This window comes from Crinia signifera, chromosome 4 (assembly GCF_055691185.1).
Source record: "Crinia signifera chromosome 4, ASM5569118v1, whole genome shotgun sequence".
In the NCBI taxonomy this organism is placed as follows: domain Eukaryota; kingdom Metazoa; phylum Chordata; class Amphibia; order Anura; family Myobatrachidae; genus Crinia; species Crinia signifera.
The window spans coordinates 48,258,973-48,283,356 of record NC_139220.1 but is presented as its reverse complement, the minus strand read 5'-3'; the positions used below and the strand labels follow the sequence as shown (position 1 = coordinate 48,283,356).

The window sequence follows — 24,384 nt, the reverse complement described above, 5'->3', positions numbered from 1 at the left end:
GCCCTCGTTGCAAAAAGTTTGGACACCCATGTTCTAGACCAGGCATGTCCAAAGTCAGGCCCGGGGCCAATTGTGGCCCGTGCTGTCAATTCAAGCGGCCCGCAGCCTCCAGCTGGAAGTGGGCAGAGCATCAGATGTGAGAAGCACAGCACAGGACACTAAAGGTGGGGCCCCGGTGAGCGCACCTTTACCTTGCTGTCTGCTGCAGTGAGGAGGTGCCGGCCGCCACAGTTAGATGTGTTTGGCATCCTACCCCTGCTGTTGCAATCGTATATCACCCTACTCCACAATCACAGTGACAGCAGTGTTTGGGGAGGAAGCTTGCTACTGTAACATGCAGCAAGGGGGAAGCTTGCTCCTTTAACATGCAGAGCAGAGGAGGGCAGCAGTGGGAGCCCAAGCATCTCCTGTCCTTGCAGTGCCTGCTTTTCCTCTCCTTCATCTGGCTCACACAAGGGGCTGGGAAACATACAGAGAAGGGAGGGGGCAGAGTGAGGGACATACAGTGAAGGAGGGTCAGGCTGGGGGACATACAGTGAATGGAGGCAGTGATGACCATTCAGAGAAGGGGGAGCAGGGGCAGGCTGGGGGACATACAGTGAATGGGGGCAGAATGGGGTACATAGTGAATGTGGGTCAGGCTTGGGGACATACAATGAATGGAGGCACTGATGGACATTAAGAGAAGGGGGGGCAGGCTGGGGGACAGAGTGAATGGGTGCAGAGTGGGGAATATACAGTGAAGGAGGGGCAGGCTGGGGGATATACAGTGAATGGGGGCAGGCTGGGGGAAATACAGTGAAGGGGCAGGCTGGGGGACATAGAGTGAATGGGGACAGAGTGGGGGACCATTCTGATGTGATTAATGATTCAAAGAATGTCAGGCTGAATGGTCGGCCCCCCCACACATTTACACTTCACCAAATCTGTCCCTCGTCGCAAAAAGTTTGGACACCCCTGTTCTAGACTATTCTCTCACACATTTCCAGCCTCCAGTCATAAAATGTTGATGCACAGCCAGGGCTGCATTATGGTATATGGGAGCCACAATGCAACGAATGTGTGGTCCATACCAATAATGGTAATGGGTATTATTATACGCCGGTGATGTAATTATAATCATAATGTGTACATATTCCAGCACAACAAATGTGTTAACACTGTAGTGCCCCCAGCACACATTATGCCACAGTTCCCCCACATATAGCGATGTAGATATATGTAGGAGGTGCAGGGCAGACCCAGCACTGTATACATCGATTCACACATATCCACATCATGTATCACAACAATATTGTAATTGCAAGTACAGTACACATACATACTATACCTAAAATATGATCGTGTCACTAGCAAATGCAGACACTGATTATTATTGTGGAAATTAAACTCACTTCTCCTACTATCCGCCAGCACACAGAAAGAACCAGAGCTGTGTAACGCTGGGATTTGTAGTTCCACCTGGGTTAGCGCCACAGGTCGTTTTGTAGCCCGCCGCCTAGCGGACGTAGCAGGTAACGCCGGCACCGCGGGAGCGCGCAGCAGCAGCAGCGTGTCCCCGCCCCTCTCCCGGGCGCCGCCGCTGGGTGCAGTGCCGCCGCCTGTCTCCGGCTGGCTGGGTCGGTGCTGCGGGCTGTCAGGCTTGCTGCTCCGGGAGAGCGTGGTGTGTGAGGCAGCCGGGCGGGGGTCTCCCATGCGGCGGAAGGAGAAGAGGCTGCTGCAGGCGGTGGGGCTGGGGCTGGCCGCCCTGCTCTTCCTGCCCAACGTGGGTCTGTGGTCTCTGTACCGGGAGCGGCAGCTGGAGAGCGCTGCCGGGGACAGCAACGGGGCTCCGGGGGAAGGGCAGGTATGTGTGTCTCCATGGCAACGTCATACTCACCTGGCAGAACTGAGTATGAGTGTCCCACAGAAGTCAGAGTGTGTGTGTGTCCCATGCATAGCTGATCATTCTGCCGAGCCGAGTGTTTGTCCCATAGAACTCAGTAGAAGCACCTGGATTGAGTGTGATGTACCATAGAGAGTGTAAGCGCTTGGAGTGTCAGTGTACTGACTAAGTGAGTGTCTCCCGAGAGCTGACTGTATGCTGCTGGAGTGTCCCACAGGGCTGACTGTAATGAGTGGAGTATTTGCATGTTTTGCACTCTGAGTAAGAGTATTTTTCAGAGCTGAGTGTGAGTTGACTATGAATGTCCTGCAGAGCTAGGAAAATGACTCTGGAGTGTGAGTGTCCTGCGAAGCTGACCGTAAGCTCCTGGAGTGTGAGTGTCCTGCGGGGCTGGCTGCAGGCGCCTGGAGTGTGAGTGTCCTGCGGGGCTGGCCGCAGGCGCCTGGAGTGTGAGTGTCCTGAGGGGCTGGCCGCAGGCGCCTGGAGTGTGAGTGTCCTGCGGGGCTGGCCGCAGGCGCCTGGAGTGTGAGTGTCCTGCGGGGCTGGCCGCAGGCGCCTGGAGTGTGAGTGTCCTGCGGGGCTGGCCGCAGGCGCCTGGAGTGTGGCTGGCCGCAGGCGCCTGGAGTGTGAGTGTCCTGCGGGGCTGGCCGCAGGCGCCTGGAGTGTGAGTGTCCTGCGGGGCTGACCGTAAGCTCCTGGAGTGTGAGTGTCCTGCAAAGCTGACCGTAAGCTCCTGGAGTGTGAGTGTCCATAAGTGCTTTGGGTGTGAGTGTCTTGCAGGGCTGGCCGCAGGTGCCTGAAGTGTGTGTGTCCTGTAAAGCTGACCGTAAGCTCCTGGAGTGTGAGTGTCCATAAGCGCCTGGAGTGTGAGTGTCCTGCAAAGCTGACTGAAAGCTCCTGGAGTGTGAGTGTCCTGCAAAGCTGACCATAAGCTCCTGGAGTGTGAGTGTCCATAAGCATCTGGGGTGTGAGCGTCTTGCAGGGCTGGCCGCAGGTGCCTGGAGTGTGAGTGTCCTGCAAAGCTGTACATAAGCTCCTGGGGTGTGAGTGTCCATAAGCGCCTGGGGTGTGAGTGTCCTGCGGGGCTGGCCGCAGTCGCCTGGGGTGTGAGTGTCCTGCGGGGCTGGCCGCAGGCGCCTGGGGTGTGAGTTTCCTGCTGGGATGGCCGCAGGCGCCTGGGGTGTGAGTGTCCTGCGGGGGCTGGCCGCAGGCACCTGGGGTGTGAGTTTCCTGCGGGGCTGGCCGCAGGGGCCTGGGGTGTGAGTTTCCTGCGGGGCTGGCCGCAGGCGCCTGGGGTGTGAGTGTCCTGCGGGGCTGGCCGCAGGGGCCTGGGGTGTGAGTTTCCTGCTGGGCTGGCCGCTGGCGCCTGGGGTGTGAGTGTCCTGCGGGGCTGGCCTCAGGGGCCTGGGGTGTGAGTGTTCTAGGAGGCTGGCCGCAGGCGCCTGGAGTGTGAGTGTGGCCACAAGCATCTGGAGTGTATACTGCAATGCTTACCAAATGAGGAATGTGGTATGCCTCCTAGAGTTAACTAAAATCACTTGGAGTGTGAGTGTCCCACAAATGTGGCTATAGGTTTTCACAACTGAATTGCTCAGGTGATTTATAGTGTACAGCTTTCCTCGCTTTATATAATGCTGCATCCAGTCCCTTGGTGGGTAACCTGCAGCATTATATAACACCCTTTTCCCTAAAAATGTCCCATTAAGCAGGTTATAAATGTCTGTAATATGAGTGTGTCACAGACCTGCGTATGAGGATGAGCTTCTGGCGTGGACCAGTTCATGAACTGATTACTGTGGGCCTGTATGACAAGATGTGTAGTGTGCGATGTATCCCACAGCACAACGTGCAATGTGCTCTGCATTGTGGCATGTTTGGCTATGGCAGAGCATAGCATAGAGCCTGTGTGTAATTTTCCTACCCCATTACAGGTATTTGCATATACACACTACTTGCTTTTTTATATAGGTGTGGAAATCCTTATTGGTTGTTTACGGCGTGTGGTGGACACATTGCAGGTTGCTAAACCATTCTGACTGTGCACTTTAGATGTTGGAGTACCAGTGATTTATCGGCCACTGCATTTGGTGGGCATGACTTTGTAAAGCACTACCTCTACTTTCAGTCCATTTCAGTTACAGTCACTATTATACCCCTTTCAGACTTACCACCCGGGATTTTTAAACCCAGTACAATCACAGGTTTTTTCAAAATCCTGGGTCAATTGCAGGTGGGCAGGACCCGGGATTTTAGTCGACTAAATTCCCGGGATTAGCAATTTCCACATATGCCAGTCCCGGTATGATACACGTGAAAAATCCTGGGATTTTTTCATATGTATGAAAGGGGTATTAGTCACCAGTCTTCTAGAACTGTCCTGCCCTGAAATCTGTCACTGGATGGAGTTTAGTATGTATCAGAAATCGGCAACATTTAACTCAATAGCAAATAACTATTTACAGAGCACAAATAACTATGTATACAGTTGGCTTAGTGGCTCACTCCACAGGTGACAAACTCAAACTTTCAAATTACACAGAATTTTTTTCCCTGAGCCAAACCACTCAACGTTAATTAGAACACAGGGTATAGATTGGCAGATTTGCATATTTCTGCAATCTTTATTTGTAATTGTCCTCCAGGGACGCCTTTTTAAATTAACAATTCTGAATGCAGAAACAAACTCCATCCTTGTACCCTATTGTATTCCGATATCACCTGTAAATGACTATTCCACAGCTGCCTGGCTACAATTTCCTTTTATACAAATGTTGGCATAGGAAGTACTGAGCTTGTTTTGCATTATTGGCTGTGTGCTCCAGGTAGCTCTGAGATTCCATTCAGCATTTGCTGACGTGTTTACCATTCATGTGTGCTGTCATGTACTCCACGAAGAGTTTCGTCACACTTCCGTGTATATAGTTGCCCTGGATGTGGACACTGAGTTGGTGCTGTGTGCAGAAGATGTACTGTATGTGCTCTGAATGAGAAGCTCTGTGAGCTAGGCATGGGTATTGCATTAGTATGTAGAAGGAGTGCGCTATGTCCTTGTATAATTGTCTGGATATAGTGTGTGCTATATAGAATGGGTTACCCTATGGCAGGGATGGGGAACCTTTTGGCCCTCCAGCCTTTGTTGAACTACACATCCCAGCATGCCTTGCTACAATTTTGCTATTTGGCCGTGCTACAAGTTTGCAAAGCATGCTGGAATGTGTAGTTCAACAACAGCTGGTGAGCTAAAGCTTCCCCATCCCTGCCCGTTTTTTTGGGAGTGAGAGCGAATCGGCGTATGCAGCTGCTAAAACAGCGAGGCTTGCGGCTAAGTGCACCGGGCTACCTGCATTAGCCACAAACCTCGCTGTTTGGAGGAATCAGCAAGGATTTCCCCAGTGCGTTGCATAGGTTGAGCAGGGGTTAAGCAGCGATGACCGTTTTTTTTCCGGCGCTCCCCGCCGTTTAACCCCCCCGCTGGCCGCATTGAATACACCCCATAGACTATGCTTGTGGCATTACAGAAAGTGGGCTGCAGATAGAACATGTTAGGAAAATGTCAGTGCTGTGCATTGTGGAGAGACTTGTAATATTGCCTCCCGCTGTAAATTTTACAGATGAGACAGAAGATTTGTATATTCTATATGCTGACGGGGCTGTTCTGTGGGTGTGGAGTTTGGCATTTGTTTATTTTGTGACCTGGAAAGTCATTTCTGTCTTGTTGGAGAAATAGATAACAATTTCCCAGTGCTCTGCAGTGTATGTGCAGTTTGTTGTGCCTGCCTGGTCACGTAGGAACTCACAATATTGCCAAACTCACAAACGCCTACCTTTTGTTCCAAAGTGTCACGTCACTGCAGCAGACAGGTGCTGCCCGCTGCGGTTTGAAAAACTTTATATACTGTGGCAAATTCTCTCTAAAATGTTCTTTTCTGAAATGTGTGAATATTATGGTTTTAGGTTCTGGGCTGATTTAAAAGAAAAAAATGGTGGCATTTAGAAGTTGTAAAAGTCACAAGCAAGCTTCATGTTAGATGTGGGGCCTGTGCCTCACCGGCCCAACTCTGGATCTTGTGGCTTCATAGAGGTTTTTGTATTTATTTATACTAAGAGAACAGTCGCTGTGAGCGGCGCTGGCGGTTTTAACAGATATTTTGAGGCTCTTTCACAGCAACGTTGGCCATGCATGGGTTTAATGAAAAAGTTTGCTTGGCAATTTTCACACCTATTTTGACAAATTCCATTGGCACTCAAAGGGTTAAACTCTTTAGGGGAAATTTCAATTTTGTGTTAATTAGTTCTAAACCAGAACAACACATCTCAGGTTTCTCTATTCAACGTCTATTTGGTACTCTTTACCTAGAACGGCGCCCACGATGTCCATCGTGGTCATCGGGGGTAAAAAATCGCGGGCATCGCATGCACTAAAAAAATGGGTGCGACGCGATGCCCGCGATTTCCCATAGGGATCAATGTTAAAAGTGTGATTGGACGCGATTTTAGTGTTCAATGCCTCAATGCCCGCGATTTTACCATAGGAAACAATGTTAAATAGGCCACAGAGCCCTAATAGTCTGAAATGGCCCCCACAATTGTTAACGCCACCCCACGATCAACGTGAACCCGAAGCGTGGCGAGCGGCGGCGGTACGCGTCCTCCGACCTTTTCATACCCCCACTATCCACGTCGGCGTGGAGTTGAGAATAGAATAGTGTGGCGAGCGCAGCGAGCCACCGAGCCCGAAGCGTGGCGAGCGGACACGGATACCTGTGAAGCCCGCGAAGGGACGCGTTTACCTGTGAAGGTATCCGCGTACCCTCGCGGGGCTCGCCACGCTTCGGACTCGGTGACTCGCTGCGCTCGCCACACTATTCTATTCTCAACTCCACGCCAAGCTTCGGGTTCACGTTGATCGTGGGGGGGCGTTAACAATTGTGGGGGCCATTTCAGACTTCAGGGGGACTATTTGGGCTCTGTGGCCCATTTAACATTGTTTCCTATGGAAAAATCGCGGGCATTGAGGCATTGAACACTCAAATCGCGTCCAATCACACTTTTAACATTGTTCCCTATGGGAAATCGCGGGCATCGCGTCGTACCCGTTTTTTAGTGCATGCGATGGCCGCGATGCCCGCGATGGGCGCCGTGCTAGGTAAAGAGTACCGTCTATTTCATGCAGTTAAAATCTAGTCAGATCACCAGTGTTAGCACACATCATTCAGCTCATGTGTGATCTGTGCACAGCGCAGGGAACCCGTCACCCCGTGTGCAGCCACAGCCGTGTGTGCGGCACGCTTTACAGCCACTGCTAAACACTGCAGTTTGAGTTACATGTGGTCCCACCCCATGATCCACGTGGAAATTTAACTAAGCCAATTAAACTTAACCTAACTCAAACCCATAGATGCCGGCGACTAGAAGTGCCTAATCGCTTGTGACCCTTCCTGGGGAGCTGACTGTACAAACTAATGTATGGGGGCCTTAATGCAAACAATACAATGGGGAAATCTACTAAAATAGGAGTTCTATTTCACATGGCATCTACTTATTTATACCCCTTTTACACCTCCGCAAAACCCCAGGTCTTCGGGGGTTCAGCGGCAGTGTAAATGGGACACGCCATGTCCCTTTACACGGGAATTCTACCCAGGTCCTGACCTGGGTAGAACACGGCCATGACCTGGGTAGAGGGCGGTGTAAATGGGTACGCCGGGTCATCCGACCCTGCTCCCATTTACATCAATGCAGTCCCGTGCAGCGTCCGCAGGTTGGACGGGGGGCGACAGACATCCTGCGCTGCTGTCTGCTATACTCTGCAGATAGCAGTGGAGGAAGTGAATGGATGCCTGTGTGCGGCATCCATTCACCTCCCGGACGAGGGCTGAGGGGGTACACGGGGACTGGGGGCAGCCCAGCAGCTTACCTTGGTGCTGGGCTGCCCCCAGCACGGCGATCGGTGTTTCCGGTGGGGATCACCGTGGTCCCGGCTTTTGGAGATGATATCATCTCTAAGCGCCGCCTCCCTACACTGCGGGTCGGTACCACAGCGTAAACGGTGTAAATCCAGGATCCGACCCGGCTTGGATCCTTCATCCAAATGCCGGGTCGGATCTGGGATTTTTGGTGTAAAAAGGGTATTACTTAGCACCTTTTAGAACAGGGCTGGGCAACACCGGCCCTCCAGATGTTGATGAACTACACATCCCAGCATGCCTCACATCAGTTTCAGCATGGCCACATAGCAAAACTAATGCAAAGCATCCTGGGATGTGTAGTTCATTAACATCTGGAGGGCCGGTGTTGCCCAGCCCTGTTCTAGAAGATAAGATAATATCTGATTGGTTGCCCATAGCAATATCCCTTGTAAAATAGAACTCCCATCTTAGTAAATTTCCCCCATTGTTTCTCCCAGACGAATTATACAGATACAGTGCGTACTATACACTGCAATCTTGCAAAAGATTTTGCCAGTGGCCACATCCAGTAGTATGCAGTCGTTGAGTTGCATGTATAGACAACTGAAGATGTTACTAATGACCTGCGGGAGCGCACATCGCTAGCGATACAATGCGTACACACTGAGCGATTTTGAGTATTTGTTGTAACAAATGGTCATTCTCAGCAAATGTTGTCTCTCATGTACCCAGCTTAACCCCTAACCCTAAGGGGCAGACTGGTTGGGCCATGTGGTTCTTATCTGCCATAACATTCTATGCTTCTAGGTCCCTAGTTAGTAAGTAAATGAATGAATGATTTAATAAATTAGACACCCTGCAGCATAATCTATTTGGACTTTCTCAACCTTAAGGGGCCCATACACGGTCCGTTAAACGGATCCGTTTGGGTCTTAATTAGCATGCATCGTATCGGATCGCATGCCTAATGCATGCCTAGTGCATGCAATGCGATCCGATACGATGTTTAGCTAGTACAAAAAGTATGTGCAGCACATACTTTTTGTACCGTACTATGTGATGCGCGGGAGCGCGCATCGCATAGTACAAAACGGACGGTCCGGGAACGGACCGTCTGTGGGTACCTTAATATTGAGGAAAGACAGCACATTTATATTCTGCAAAACAGTAGGATGAGATTACTACCATTTATAGATAGCCTGTGTTTATCAGCTTGAACTTTGGACCAGATTGTTATCTCTTTGCCATTATTTTCCTTTTCCGGTATCTTTCTGTCGCACCACACATACTGTATGTAGCAGAGTAATTGGTATAATGGCAGAGAGCTATTAGCAGTGACACACATGCTCCATTCTCCATTCTCCATACGGTAGTGATAGGTTTATATCAGCGTGATGCACGGCGTCCTCTATTTATTTATACTGTAGTTTCTGTACAGCTTCCACGCCTGTGAGGTATAGGCGATCAGTAGTGTATCTAATCTCGCTTCACCGGGACCCGATGATTGGCGTTTCCCAGAGAATCACCTATTGCTGATAACCTTTAAAGCCTGGACTGTCTGCCCTTGACAATATATTGTTCAACTCTTCCCATTTTCATGACTGTACCACCAATTACCTGATCAGGAGACATGGACATTACCAGTGCATGACAGGATTTCAGCCTAGAAAGCAGCCTCCTGAGAATTTGCCAGTTGCTAGAAAACTCACGGGTACTGTAGATTTTAGTGACTTGTCAGGTTACATTTGCCCTTATTCAGATCTGAACTCAGTACAAATTTGTTTGGAAACTGGGCAAAACCACGTGCACTGCAGGTGGGGCAGATATAACCTGTGCAAAGAGTTAAATTTGGGTGGGGTGTGTTGAAACTGAAATCTAAATTGCAGTGTAAAAATAATGCAGCCAGTATTTACCCTGCACAGAAACAAAGTAACTCAACAAAATCTAACTCTCTGCACATGTTACATCTGTCCCTCCTGCATTACACATGGTTTTGCCTATTTTCCAAACAAATTTGTACTGCGCTCGTATCTGAATAAGGCCCATTGTCCACAAAATGTTGTCCTCCGATGCTCCCTGGCAGGTGCAATGCTGTGTATTAACCTACCGTAAGTTAACTAAAAAAAAAATATTGTGACACAGTAAGCTGTACTTACCTAACAATTAAACTCCAATATTCTCCCTTAACTGTTGACCATTTTACCAAATGAACTTAATATGCTGTAACTGTAATAAAACTCTACAAAATACCTCCTCACATCCAATCAAAAAAGAAAAAAAAAAGAAATTTCAATTCGTTACTTACCCAGTGCTTCGCATTAAGGGCGCCAACATGTTTTCTGTATTGTCTTGTTTTCATTAAAGTCACAGAAAACTCCGTCGCCATTTTGTTGAAGCCAAAGTTTATTGAAACATATGAAGATCCCCACTAAAAGACTGACACATGAAATAGGTTGACCGGGTCGGAAGGTCGACACAAGCAGTAGGTCAACAATGGGAAAGTCAACAGTCAAAACTTAGACCTGAGTTTTTCTTCCAAAAATGGGGTATTTCATACCCTACCAGCCACTAGGGCGTGGAGGGAGAATAAAATAGTGCGCGAGACACCGTGCCCGAAGCACGGCGAGCAAACGCGGTACACTCATACGGTGTCCATATCAACTTACGACAACTTTCGGGTTAAAAACTCCTGTCGACATTTTGACTTTGGCTTGTGTCGACCTTCCTTCTGCAACACAGATTTTACCAGTACATTCATTTTGTGCACCGCTTTCAATAAATACATTTTATTCCCACTACTGGCTCACAGACTTGTCTGTTGCAGTACGCACACAGTACCCATATATCACACCATATGTATGACAGGGCCTGAGCGCTGGTCACCAAGTATTAGCTATAATTCTCTGAGTTGGGACCCACTCGACACAGCATCCGGCAAATCTAGGTTTGAGCGCCACCATCAACCAATACTAGTATAGACCTTCCTTCCCGGTCAACATTAGGCCTTTCGACCTAAGCCCCATTGTAGTAACGATTATCGTTACCAAATTACAGTCTCAAAAATGATAGAGGAATAAGAATAAGTACAATTAGAACTAGGAAAAAGGGGGGGGCTAGAGATGGGGGGTGTATGGAGGGGGGGGGGCGGTTTGACCAATCTCTGAAAGTATTATTCAGTTAGTTGTAAAGTTGTAGAATGATGAGGGAGAGGGTGGATTAGGTCTTACCATGGGCATGTATATGTAATTATGTTTAAAGTAAGAAATAATAAAAACAAAGTCAGCATATCTCTTATTTGTCTATGTACTTCAACAGGTTGAACTCGATGGATGCAAGTCTTTATTCAGCCTTAACTACTAATTCCGAGTTGTTGGTTACTGTTAATACTGATATAACTGTAACCAGAAGGACAATAAGTGAAATGCGCAGTATACGTAATTATTCCGTAACTTGCGTACCCTTTAACCTAGCTACGTGCGAACAAAGCGTAGCGCAACGTAGCGGACCTTTTCCGTGTATTGTACACGCTGGATCAACACCAGTAATTGAGTATCCCTTCGCAGTACTTAGTACCTAAAACTGCGAATACCTTTCGGGACAATGTCCGTAATATACCTTATCGCTAGATGCAAATAATAGACGAGACAAAGATATAACAAAGTGAGGAGATAGATTCTCCAAATAGTGTATTTTAGTCCCTAGCGGACAACAGGGGGTTACAGAAACAGAGAACACAGTTTAACATGTGATACAATTCTCTTAACAATACTAAATACAAATCAAACACTACTAGGGGAAAGAAAACAAGTACAGAATACAATCAGCCAATAAACAATAAAAGAAAGCACAAGGAATGCAACCGTTTACCGTCTCATCAGATATGCACAGTGCAGTCCGGTCGGAGCTCGCTATGTTCAAATAGAACTTTAACCCGGTCAATGGTGAAGGGATAGATCCAGCTCAAGGATTGCTATATTTATAGGGTCCAAGAAGGGGGTCAAAGGCCGTTGCAATTGATCAAGGGTTCAAATGTCCAGTCCTCAGTGATTGGAGCAAAGTATTACACTTGAATTGGATTGGTGCAGGGGGAGTGTACTTTGGTGTCCTTTGTGTGTTATCATCGTCGTCGGGGTCGTAAAAAGCAACAAGAACCGGTTATTACTTGATTCCTTTGTCTCACACAGTTTTAGCAGAAATAGTACATGGAATATGGATTTTGTCCGTAATTATCGGACCTTATGAGTTGCGAAGTTTTCGCTACGACCGGAGTGCTGCGCATGAGAAACGGAACATAACGATACTAAACATTATACAGACACAATTGTGTATTGCTGATTAACCTATGTGTGGTGCAATAAACCTTAAATTAAATATATTTTATTTGGTGTAAGTATGGTATTTATGAATTTATGTGTATTAGTATGGCTGCGCTTATGGTCCACTTCGCTACACAGACTTGGGTATAATACTTTATTTGCGCAACTCTGCGAACCAAAATGGCGGCCATACTATACTAAAATGGCGTGTGTGCAACTCGACTTTAACATTACTTACTGCACTTATTGTAATACGGATTTCTTTTGAAGTCTTGCCATTTGATATCATGAAGGTAACTGCTCCCAAGGTGGCCTCGCTCCTTTACACACAATGGCAGTGTCTACAAATGCGCATTAGAGCCAGTGTTGCTCAGCCTTAAGCCCACAGAGTGCACTTTCAATGCAAGCTTTCAGGCATCTGTGAAGGTTAAGGTAAACAGGATTAAAGAGGAAAAAAGATGCAGCGTAGCATTACATATTGTTAGAGTTCAGGCATATTGACTTTAGAGCGAAAACATAAATAAATTCAGAGACTAGTGGCTGTGCATAAACGGAGGAGGACTTTACACGTGTGTGCCACTTCCTGCGCCTGGACAATAGCATAATGTAGAGGCGAATTTCCATCCCAAGTAGCAATAAAGAGCAAGTTATGCCATTAATTGACTGACCTATGATAATGTTTGTCCTGGGGCTCGGTTCTTCACAACAATACACTGTTTGATGATCAACTTGGCAAGAGCACAAATTGCAGGTGAATGACAACAGGTCCGATGCAATGTGTAGTACCGTGCGCATAGCAACCAGATCCTCCACCGGCAGCAGAAGCAATCTGCTGTATTGCTTCCGGCTCCACACCGGATTGTTAGCGATATTTGCTTGCACGCAAAAGAAATGCAATTCCGCCCGCCCAGGAAGGTCCTGGACAGCTCAAGTTAGCGCTGCTTGAGACTTCTTCGAGGAGAGAAGTCGTCGCAGTGTATGAGGGTTTTTAAGATCACCATTTTTATTTTGGGAATTGGTGTGTGATGTGGCGTACCAATCAAAGAGTTGGTTTTTGGCCTTTTACTTGGAGACAAATGAAAGAGCCCAGTAAAACTAGCATGATTTCCTATAGTATTTTCCTTGGGAGCTGTGAAACTTTGATTGATATTTCAGTTTTCTCGAACCATACCATGTGCCATTAGGTTAATAAGTTTCCACTCTATAGATTCAAATACATTTTTATCGTATAGTTTTTTGTTTTTGTAAGATTCAAAAAAATACCTGGAAACATTTTCACTCATATACTTTTCTTCATTGATAACTGTACATGGTAATTCTTCTCAACTTAAGATACTTTCCATGTCACGACCCACACTTGCGGAAGTCCCAAAACCAATACTCGTTAGGCATCTTACTGCTGTCCCCACCAAAAGCCTCATAAAAACCGTGTTACAGTACAGTAGCTAGTGTTTTTCATGCAAGAAGCTTGTGCGCTGGGGACTGCAGCCAGATCTGAGACTAGCACGTATCTCCTTTTTCATTTATCGTTCTTTGACTATCTGTCAGAATTGCCACCTGCAGCAAGATTGGCAGAGAATACTTTGTTCTCTTCGCACGAGCAGCTGCAAATCTGTCATCTGTGCCTATGACTGCATCAAAAAGGTCTTTCTTATCCACTTCTCTGGCACTGCCTGTTCTCTAAAGACTAAAATTTATAGCTACATGCAAAAATAATTCTGTGATCTTAAACCTTGGTTCAGGATCTCCTCTGCCGAACCTTTTCATTGTTGCCTTTTCTGTTTAATTTATAGTCTTGCAAATCTTTACTGCCTCATTAGCAGCTTTTAGAACGTATACGTGTTTAATTTAACAAGCATATTCTGTTACTAATTTAAGGCTGATATACGATGAGTAAGTCGATTGTGCTTTACCTTCTCTGCGGTTAGTCCACTCATATTTGATGCAGCCTTAACAGGCGTTGTTATAGAGATCATTAATTTCTCTGGTAAATTTGTGTTCTGTTCTTGGTTGTGCTGAGCTTAAACCCTACGTACACCAAATATAATACATTCTAAGGGCTCTATCCTATCAGCAGCAGTACTTAACCCTAATAGGTTCGGGGGGTGGACTATCATTTTGGCCCTTATACCGGTGCCTCTTAGGGGGCATACACAGTGTGATTTTTAGCCCATTTCTAAGCTATTTATGTCCAGATCGCTTAGAAATTAAGCACGGACTACTCCATGTGTATTCCCCCAAAAGACCAGAGATGCACAGTCCCGTGCATCACCATTGCCTGACTAGATCTTCACTACAATGTAGACATGGTAGCATGACAGTGTATTGGTCAATACCATATGGTCGATAAAAAAAAGTTGAGCTACTCATGCTTTTTTCATTGTTTCCTTTAAATTTGCATGATTTACTATTCACTTGGACATCTTTTGGGAATAGTACCCTGTTGGTTGTCACAGAACATGGAATATACAAAGTTTGGCCCAAAAATAAAAAACCTCCCAAAACTCTGCAACAATTTTTAGTATGGAGTACTGTCCTGTCAGGATTTTGTGCCTGTCAACCTTAACATTTTGTCAAACTTATGTGTTAAACCTTTTGGCTGGTTGTTTAACTACACATCCCAGCATGCCCTGCTACAGTTTTACTATTTAGCCATGCTAAAACTGATGCAGGGCATGCTGGAATGTGTAGTTCAACAGCTGGAGTGTCAAGGTTAGCAATCACTGACCTAGATATTGTAGATCTAATGTACCACACCAAGCATACCTTTTGTAATAATCCGATATAATGGAGCCACCATGGCTCTAACTGTGCGGAGTTTGTATATTCTCCCCGTACTTACGTGGGTTTCCTCCGGGTACTCCGGTTTCCTCCCACAACCCAAAAATATACTGGTAAGCTAATTGGCTCTCAACAAAAATTAACCCTAGAATGTCTGTGTGTGCGTGTACATTTGGTAGGGAATATAGAGTGTAAGCCCCACTGGGGCAGGGACTGATGAGAATGTTCAAATATTCTCTGTAAAGCGCTGCGGAATATGTGTGCGCTATATAATACCCCTTTCACATCGCACTTTTAAAACGGTAAATTGCTGATTTTTTTTCATTTTAAAACGTTTAAGCCTGCACTGTGAATGCACCAGAGCCGATTTACCGTTTAAAGTTAACTGGTATTTCGAACCGTGTAAAAAGCAGAGTCCTACACGGTTCCTTGGCGTTTTCTGAGCAATGTGAATGTGTACAATGTGTCTGAAACGGTATTTCAGGCAAACAACACAAGCTACAGAGCAGTGATAGGCTGTCCCCTTTAAAATGACAGGCAATGTTGACACTCTGGCTTGAAACGTGTTCGGGTTGAAACGGTTTGACTGCTATGTTGAATGAGACTTAACCGGTATTTAAAACGGTAATCTGCGGCAATGTTAAGGCTCTGACCCGTTTTAATTACCGTTTTTAAATACCGTTTTTTAAAACGTGTCGGCGATGTGAAAGGGGTATAAGTAACTGTTAATAAATAAATAATAATAATAAATAAATTGTCCTCCTGGCTTACCCACTTTGAAGGCTGCAGGTTTGACTGAATTATGAGGCCTTTGTGTGAAGACATGTACCCTGTTAATTGGGAAGATGATTTATGAGGTTGAAGTTCCAAATCACTAACTTGGGTTGATTAAAATGATTCCGCCTAATACAATTATTTAGTCCTTTTCCAAGTTCCTCAGGATCAGCAGTGACCTCTCTATGTAACCTCTCACACCACAGAAAATGCTGCTTCTCCTATGCCCTTGGCTCTGCAGCTGCCAAGCTGGTGATAGTCCCCTCTGCACTCCTGTCTATAGACAGCACGGCGGGATTAGGTAGCATTGGACGATAAAACCGGACAGAGGGCAGAAATCCTGTGCTTTGATTAAGAATATTATACAGTAGGTGAGAAAAATGTCAGCACTCGGTAAGGGAGAACTGTTTGTACAGACAAGAACAATCATTTCACCTCTGTGCAGTGCTACCGCGTGTGAGAATGGCTTCACATATCCTGTTGAAAGGCCTATAATGTGGTAACTAATGCTGTTTATTTTCGCTACAATCCCTTATCGGCTGAGGGTACATATAGTTTTATCAGCAGATACTTTATATTTCTCACATTTTGGCTGTGTACAGTTTAAGCATCCTGTTTCCATATTTGTTAGGGGTTGACTGAACTTTACATTATTTCTTTTAATGTCAGATAGGGATTTTTAGTCATGTTTGCACTGAATAACAATTCCAAAATAGATGAAAATGTTTTTTCCTCTACCTCCCCATGGCAGCCAACTCATGGGTTAAGTCCTGAAGGGTAGTACTCTGGAAGGAAACAAAAAAGAACACTGGCCCCTATATAAGCTCCACCTCCTTAGGACTCAGTGTCTTTCTCCTACCGCAGCAGGGGACACTGCAGTACTGACGTATGAGATAGAGTGGGTGCGTAGGAGGAGTCGGCACTTAAGTGAAAATTTCGTCTGTGGCTGGCTCCTCCCCCCTCTATCTCCCTCCAGACACCAGTCTTAAAAAAGTGCCGGAGGAGTCGGTATCCTCGGCAAGGTCTCCACAGGAGACTAGGTTTTTTATTTGTGTTACTTTTTTGTTTATACGTTTTTTAGTGACACAGGCATCCCTGAACAGGGTGCCTGCTTCGTGGGAAGGCTCTGGAGGGTCTGGTCGGTACTGCGTGCAGCTACCTTCCAGTACCCAGCCACCGGAGCATCGGCTCCGGGGACCCGCCGCAGCTGCTTGCGGCTAGCGTTACGGGTCCACGGCGGTTTCTCCCCCTCATCCAGAGCAAGGAGGTGCGTGGCACCATACAGGGGGCGGCCAGAGGAGAGCGCGCTGGCCGGGCAGTATCGTCGCGGCATCAGCGCGACGATGACGTCATCAACCTCCGGCGGACGCGGGAAGATGGCTTGTGGGAGGTACTTCTTCCGTGCGGACGCCATTGGGAGAGGTGACTGCTGCTATTGAGAGGCTGCAGGCTGGTTCACTTTCCTGACAGTCGTCACTTCAGCGCTGTTCCTCCGTTTCTACAGGGGTACTGTAAGTAGCGGAGGTTTTTTGTACACACACAAGCATTGGGAGGGTTTGTGGCTCCTCTCTCCCTGTTTGACACCCAGACTCTAGACTTTCTCTGTTGGGGAGTTTGGTCTCTAAGGGGTGTTTTTTTCTGTGTGTGTGTATCGGTGTGTGAGCCTGTGTGTCTCTGTATATATATACTGGGTCACCTGTACAGTTATGGCTGGGAAAGGTACTTCTTCCAAGGCAGCTGTTAAGCTATATGCTTGTAAGAGCTGCAAGGGACAATATACTCAGCACATGAAGGGTGTTTCACTCTGTGCTCCCTGCTATGATTTATCAAAGGCTGCAGCTGTCCCTCAGGCTTCTCAGTCTGCTGTGGATCCTATTCACAGTGTGTTAGCTAATCTTACTGCTGAATTGGTGGCCTCTAGGAAGGACAGGGAGTTGATGCAGTCTCAGCTTTCTAGCATGGCTGCAGCAGAGCCTGTTTGGGCCAGGACACTTATTTCTTCTGTGGATTCTCTGTCTCAGTCGCTGGCTGGCACTTCACAGAGGATGCCGACTTCACAGTTAGCTGCCAAGAGGAAGGCAGGGGTGTCCTTGGCTATCCCTCATCATGCAGATGATGATGATGGGCTAGAGGATTTAGAGGATGGCGAGTATGTTACGCCACAGGTTCAGGAATCTCCTCAGGAGTTTTTGGATGAAGAGGACGCTCAGGGAGTGGACGGCCTTATCAGGGCCGTTAGGTCTACTTTAAATCTAGAAGAGACTCGGGCCCCGCCTCAGATTTCTATATTTGGTCGGGTACAGAAGACGCCAGTGTATTTTCCAGACTCGGCTGAGCTGGATAACCCGCTGTTAGATATATGGAAAGTTCCGGATAAGAAATTTCAGATTTCTTCTCGCATTAAATCTCTCTATCCCTTCTCCCCTGAATCCAGGGAGAAATGGGAGGCTCCGCCTTCGCCAGATGTGTCTCTTTCCAGGCTTTCAAAGAAGTCGACTCTTCCAGTGCCGGGGGCGGTCGGCTTGAAGGAGGCGCCAGATCGGCGGTTAGATACTACCTTAAAAACTATTTTCTCCACAGCGGGGGTTTTGTTGAGACCAGCGCTGGCCTCTGCCTGGGTGGCTCGGGCCATGGAGGTATGGGCTTCTCAGCTGGTGTCCGGTTTGGAGCAGGACAGTCCTAAGGAGGATTTATTGTCCTTGGCTGAGTTTATCAGGGATGCTTCCACGTATATAGGGGAAGCGTCTGCAGACGTGGCGTCTCTTGGAGCTAAAGTTTCGGCTTCAGCGGTTGTGGCCAGGAGGGCCGTTTGGTTGCGGCCGTGGCAGGCTGAGGCTGAAATTAAAAAGGCAGTCGAGGCTCTGCCTTTTTCAGGTGATGTGTTGTTTGGTGCGGAACTGGACAAACTCATCGCCCAGGCTACGGGGGGTAAGTCTGCATTTTTACCTTCCGCAGCTCCGCCTCCTAAGCGCCAGTTTGTGGCGCCTTCCTTTCGGGCCTTTCGTGGTCCATCAGGTTTCAGAGGTAAGACAAGAGGGGCTTCTCTTCTTTCAGAGGCCGTAGAGGAAGAGGTGCCAGAGTGGCCCCGGCGGCACCCGCCACTGCCCGCAGGCCAGATCCCAAGGCCACTGACAAACCAGTGGCATGACGGTCTCGCAGCCCACGTGGGGGATTCCATTGTGGGCGCGCGTCTGTTGCAGTTTGCAGAAATCTGGAGGTCCCACTGCAGGGATGCATGGGTTCTGGACAGCATTTCCCAGGGATACAAGCTGCAATTCACGTCGACCCCCCCCCTCAAGGTTTTTTCGGATAGGTCTGCCAAGGAAAGAGGAGGAAAGTCAGGCTCTGCGGGGATCCATCCAGGGTCTTTTAGACGCAAGAGTAGTGGTTTTAGTCCCGCCCTCTCAGCAGGGCAGAGGTTTCTATTCCAGCGTCTTTGTGGTGCCCAAGCCGGACGGCTCGGTGCGGCCTATCCTAAATTTAAAGGATTTAAACCTCCATGTCTGTTATCAGCGGTTCAAGATGGAGTCCATTCGGTCCGTGGTGGCGTCCCTAGAAAAGGGAGAATTCTTGATGTCGTTAGACATCAAGGATGCTTACCTGCACGTGCCAATTTGGGAACCCCATCAGTGTTTTCTGAGGTTTGCAATAGACGATTGCCATTACCAGTTTCAGGCTCTTCCTTTTGGCCTGTCTTCGGCTCCCAGAGTCTTTACAAAGATCATGGCGGGTATGATTGCAGCTCTCAGGCTCCAAGGAATAACAATTATTCCGTATTTGGACGATTTGCTAATCAAAGCGCCAAGTCGGGAGAAGCTGGTGGAGCACGCCATGGTAGCTTGCAAATTCTTGGTAGACCATGGTTGGATTCTAAATCTCAAAAAGTCTCATCTTACACCGTCAAGGAAATTAAAGTTCCTGGGACTCATTTTGGATACAGAAAACGAGACTGTCTCGCTTCCTTTGGACAAGGTGCGGGCAATTCAAAAGATGGTGAGACTCGTTTTGTCTTTACGAAGGGTGTCAGCGCACATTTGCACGCGTCTACTGGGAATGATGGTAGCCTCTTTCGAGGCTCTACCATATGGTCGTTTTCACACAAGGACTTTTCAAGAAAATCTTCTGTCCCAGTGGTCGGGATCCCATTTGGAGATCCACAAAAGAATCCTTCTTTCAAGGGAAGCGCGGCTGTCTCTGAACTGGTGGCTGTCAACTTCTCATCTTTTGAAGGGCCGAAGTTTCAGGCCATGCATTTGGACTATTCTGACGACGGATGCCAGCCTGAGAGGTTGGGGAGCTGTGACCCAAGGTTATACTTTTCAGGGCCGTTGGTCTGTCCAGGAGGCCAAGTTATCGATCAACATTCTGGAGCTCAGGGCCATCAGGTTGGCACTCCTTCAGGCCCAAGACCTGCTCAAGGGTCTGCCGATAATGATCCAGTCCGACAATGCGACCGCGGTTGCTTATATAAACCGTCAGGGCGGGACGAAGAGCAGGGCAGCAATGAAAGAGGTTCGTCCGATTTTGCAATGGGCAGAAGCTTATGCGTCAAATCTCACAGCAGTCTTCCTGCCGGGAGTGGAGAACTGGCAGGCGGATTACCTAAGTCGCCAGGATTTCCATCCAGGAGAATGGACCTTGAATCCGGAAGTTTTCCAGCTCATCACACGGCGGTGGGGAACGCCTCAGATCGACATGATGGCGTCCAGATTGAATCACCAACTTCCTCTTTACTGTGCCAGATCGAAAGATCCGGGAGCCTGGGCGGTGGATGCATTCTCGATTCATTGGAATTTCGACCTCATCTACATCTTCCCTCCGTTTCCCTTGTTAGCACAGGTACTCAAACGGATAAAAAGAGGGTCAGCTTCAGCGATACTAATAGCCCCAGATTGGCCGAGAAGGGCTTGGTATTCGGACTTGAAGCTTCTTCAGGCCGATGTTCCGTGGCGTCTTCCTCTCAGGGAGGATCTGTTGCAGCAAGGACCGTTCGCCTACCCAGGCTTGACGCAGCTACGTTTGACGGCGTGGCTGTTGAAGCCGACCTGTTAAAAAGGCGGGGTGTTCCAGTGACAGTAATTCCCACCATGCTCAGGGCTAGGAAGGAGGTAACTTCCAAGCATTATCACCGTATTTGGAAGTCTTATGTGGCATGGTGTCAGAGGAAGATGGTGGAGAGAGCGGTTTTTCAGCTTCCTCGCCTTTTGGAATTTCTTCAGGCAGGGCTGGATAAGGGCCTTCGGTTAGGTTCTATTAAGGTCCAAATTTCCGCCTTGTCTGTATTTTTCAACAGAAAATTGGCACTTATTTCGGAGGTGCAGACTTTTTTGAAGGGAGCGTTACGGTTGCAGTCTCCGTATGTTCCTCCGACTGAGCCTTGGGACTTGGGGCTCCTGTTGGAGTTTCTCAAATCTGAGTCTTTTGAGCCGCTGGATTCAGTGGACTTGAAATGGTTGACATGGAAGACTCTGATGCTCCTGGCTTTGGCGTCAGCCAGGAGGGTTTCAGAGCTGGGGGCTCTGCTTTGCCGTCCTCCGTTTTTGGTTTTTCACAGAGACCGTGCAGAGTTAAGGACTAATCCTAGGTTCCTTCCCAAGGTGGTCTCTTCATTTCACGTGAACCAGCCGATCGTGGTTCCGGCCTTGTCTGGGTCTTCTGGAAGTTTGGATGTCGTAAGAGCTTTACGCATCTATGTGGATAGGACGGCTTCGTTTCGGAAGACAGAATCCTTATTTGTTTTGTTTGGGGCAGAAAAGAAGGGTTGGCCAGCGTCGAAGCAGACTCTGGCCAGGTGGTTGTGCCTTACTATTAAGGAGGCGTATGCAAAGGCCTGCATTCAGGTTCCTCCAAATGTTTCTGCCCATTCTACCAGATCAGTCAGTACTTCCTGGGCGGCTGCCAGGGGAGTGTCATTGACTCAGGTTTGTAGAGCCGCCACGTGGGTAGGCTCCAATACCTTTGCTAGGTTTTACAAGTTTGATAGGTTTGCTAGGGAAGATTCTTCCTTTGGCAGAGCTGTCTTACAGGATCCTCAGCGCTCGCCCTCCCGGGTGTAGTGGCTTTGGTATCATCTCATACGTCAGTACTGCAGTGTCCCCTGCTGCGGTAGGAGAAATAAGGAATTTGGTACTTACCGATAATTCCCTTTCTCCGAGGCAGCAGGGGACACTGCACGCCCGCCCAGCGCTTTGGTTCTTTTTCAGCAGTACCGCTCCTGCCATGATTGTTTGGGGGTCCTGCTAGTTCTGTATTTTTACAGATTGGATTATTTATCTGTATTGTTTGGTTTCATGAATGCATGTCTGTTGGTTGAAGGGTTTACCTAATATTCTTTGTTTACAGTCTGTGGTTTTACTTTTGCCTGTCCCCTTCCTCTCTCGGTCACGTTTTTTAAGACTGGTGTCTGGAGGGAGATAGAGGGGGGAGGAGCCAGCCACAGACGAAATTTTCACTTAAGTGCCGACTCCTCCTACGCACCCACTCTATCTCATACGTCAGTACTGCAGTGTCCCCTGCTGCCTCGGAGAAAGGGAATTATCGGTAAGTACCAAATTCCTTTTTTTTTTTTCCTTCCAGGGTAGTGGAAGGGCTTACCCTGAGCTGCAGCCCTCTCCGCTGCCTAGAGCAGTCGGGGGTGAGGCATGGATTTAAGAAAAAACGGGTCCCCGCTGTCGAGGGCAGTAAGGGGTACCTGAGGTCTGCTGGAACCGGTAGGGGAGCGGCACGCTCGTCCGGAGTATTGGCGGCGGACATGGGCTGGCGCCTGAGGTCGGGTCCGGCGTGTGGCGTCTGGCGTCAGGAGCAGAGACGCTGAAGCCGGGCGCCCGTCGGGCGGAAGCCTAGGTGTCCGGCGTGTAGCGTCTGACGTCAGCGCCGCGCAGGGACGCAGGAGCTGGGCGCCCGTCGGGCGGTTAGCCCAGGGGCTATGTGCGGCGGGCGTCTGACGTCACGGACGCGCCGCACGGACCAGGGGCGCGTCACTAAGGCGCCAGTAAGCTTTAAAAGTGGAGCAGTAAGCTCTTTAAAAGCGGACCAGTAAGCCCTTAAAACGGACCAGTAAGCTCTGTAAAAGCGGAGGCAAAGCTGATAGACTGCTGGGAGCAGTGGAGTGGTCAGACGCACGCAGTATTCCAGCAGACGGTAAGACTCCGCTGACAGCATTAGCTGGAGGAGTTATCATCATCCTTACTTTATGTTGTTGCTTTAGCTGCAGGCTGTAAAGCTGTCAGTATGGATGAGGAGAAGAAGCAGCACAGAAAATCAGGGTAAGCCAGAGATAAGCACTGGTTGGTGAAGCATTTCGGGTACTGACTGTTATATGTGTATTTTAGATCAGATACAAGCAAGGGGCAGGCTGAGAAGGCTAAGCACAAGAAACACCACCCTGCCAAGTGCAGTTTGTGTGACAAGGCCCTGCCGGATATGTGGATAGGCTCCGCGTGTAGTGCCTGCAAACTAACCCAACAGATGGGTATGCCCCAGATGACCGAATTGGTGTCTATGCTGAGGACAGCGTTGGCTGACACATTTATGACAAAACAGGATGTGGAAAAAATGCAGGCAAAAAGGAGCAGAGCTGAGCTCTCAGGGGGATCCCAAGACTCGGCAGAGGGGCCGGCATTTAGAGAGGAGGAAATGGAAGAAGGGGAGATAACGCAGGATAAAGCAGAGGCTGACTTTAACCCAGTGTTATTGGAGAACCTGTTGGTTCTTATCAATAAGTCTCTGAAAATAGAAGAGACTCAGGAGGAAGAGAAATTGCAGGACCTGCTGTTCCAGGACAAAAAGAAAAAGAGCAAAACATTTCCATTATCAAAAGCGTTGAAGGAAATGGTGGACGAAGAATGGAGGCACCCGGATAAAAAAGTGGCGGTGCCACTTAGGGTAGCTAAGATGTATCCATTCGAAAGTGAGCAGGTGAAACACTGGGAGGAGGCCCCGAGGGTTGATGCGGCTATCGCAAGAATTTCCCAAAAAACAACGCTCCCTCTGGAAGATGCGAACAATTTTAAAGACGCGATGGAAAGGAAGATGGAGGTCAGTCTGCGGAAACAGCACGTCACCTCGGGGGCAGCAATCAAGACTGCCGCAGCTATGGCAGTAACAGCCAGGGTAATGAGGTCCTGGTGTCATGACCTAGAGTCAGACACGCTGGATGGAATTCAGAGGTCAGATCTGATAAAGACCATCCAGAACATCCAGATTGCCGTGGAGTTCATGTGTGATGCGTCTGTAGATGCGGTGAAATTAGCGGCAAGTTCAAGCGCCACGATGGCAGTGGCAAGAAGAGCGCTCTGGCTTAAGCCATGGGCAGCAGATACTCAGTCGAAGCAGAAACTGCTGGCTCTACCATTTCAGGGACAGTATCTATTTGGCTCCAAGCTGGATGATATCATCACAAAGATCTCGGGCGGTAAGTCAGTGTGGCTGCCGCAGGATAAGGGGAAGAAACCCTTTTTCAATAGGTCACTTAAATTCCAGTCGCCGGACTTTAAGGAGGCAAGGGCGTATAGGCCAGGGAGAAGCTTCAGAAGGTCCTGGGCAAATCGGAGTTTTTTTCGAGGCCAAAGGGGCAGAGACGGAAGGTATTCCGCAAGGCACTCTAGCCAATGACGCCAGAGAGGCAGTAGGGGGCAGACTGCTGCAGTTCAAGCAGATTTGGTCCCAATCCGTCCAGGACAAATGGGTGCTGGACATAATAGAATCCGGGTACAGAATA

General features: G+C 48.3%; 1 protein-coding gene across 1 annotated transcript in view; it reads left to right on the top strand.

Annotated features, from left to right (window-relative positions):
• The first annotated feature begins 1,533 nt into the window (after nt 1-1,533).
• GALNT10 (polypeptide N-acetylgalactosaminyltransferase 10) overlaps nt 1,534-24,384 on the top strand; it is a 148,674-nt gene continuing 125,823 nt past the window's right edge. The window contains exon 1 of the mRNA XM_083181729.1: nt 1,534-1,846. Within this exon, the coding sequence (XP_083037855.1) occupies nt 1,694-1,846 (153 nt within the window). The 5' untranslated portion in view covers nt 1,534-1,693. The remainder of the gene's footprint in view (nt 1,847-24,384) is intronic.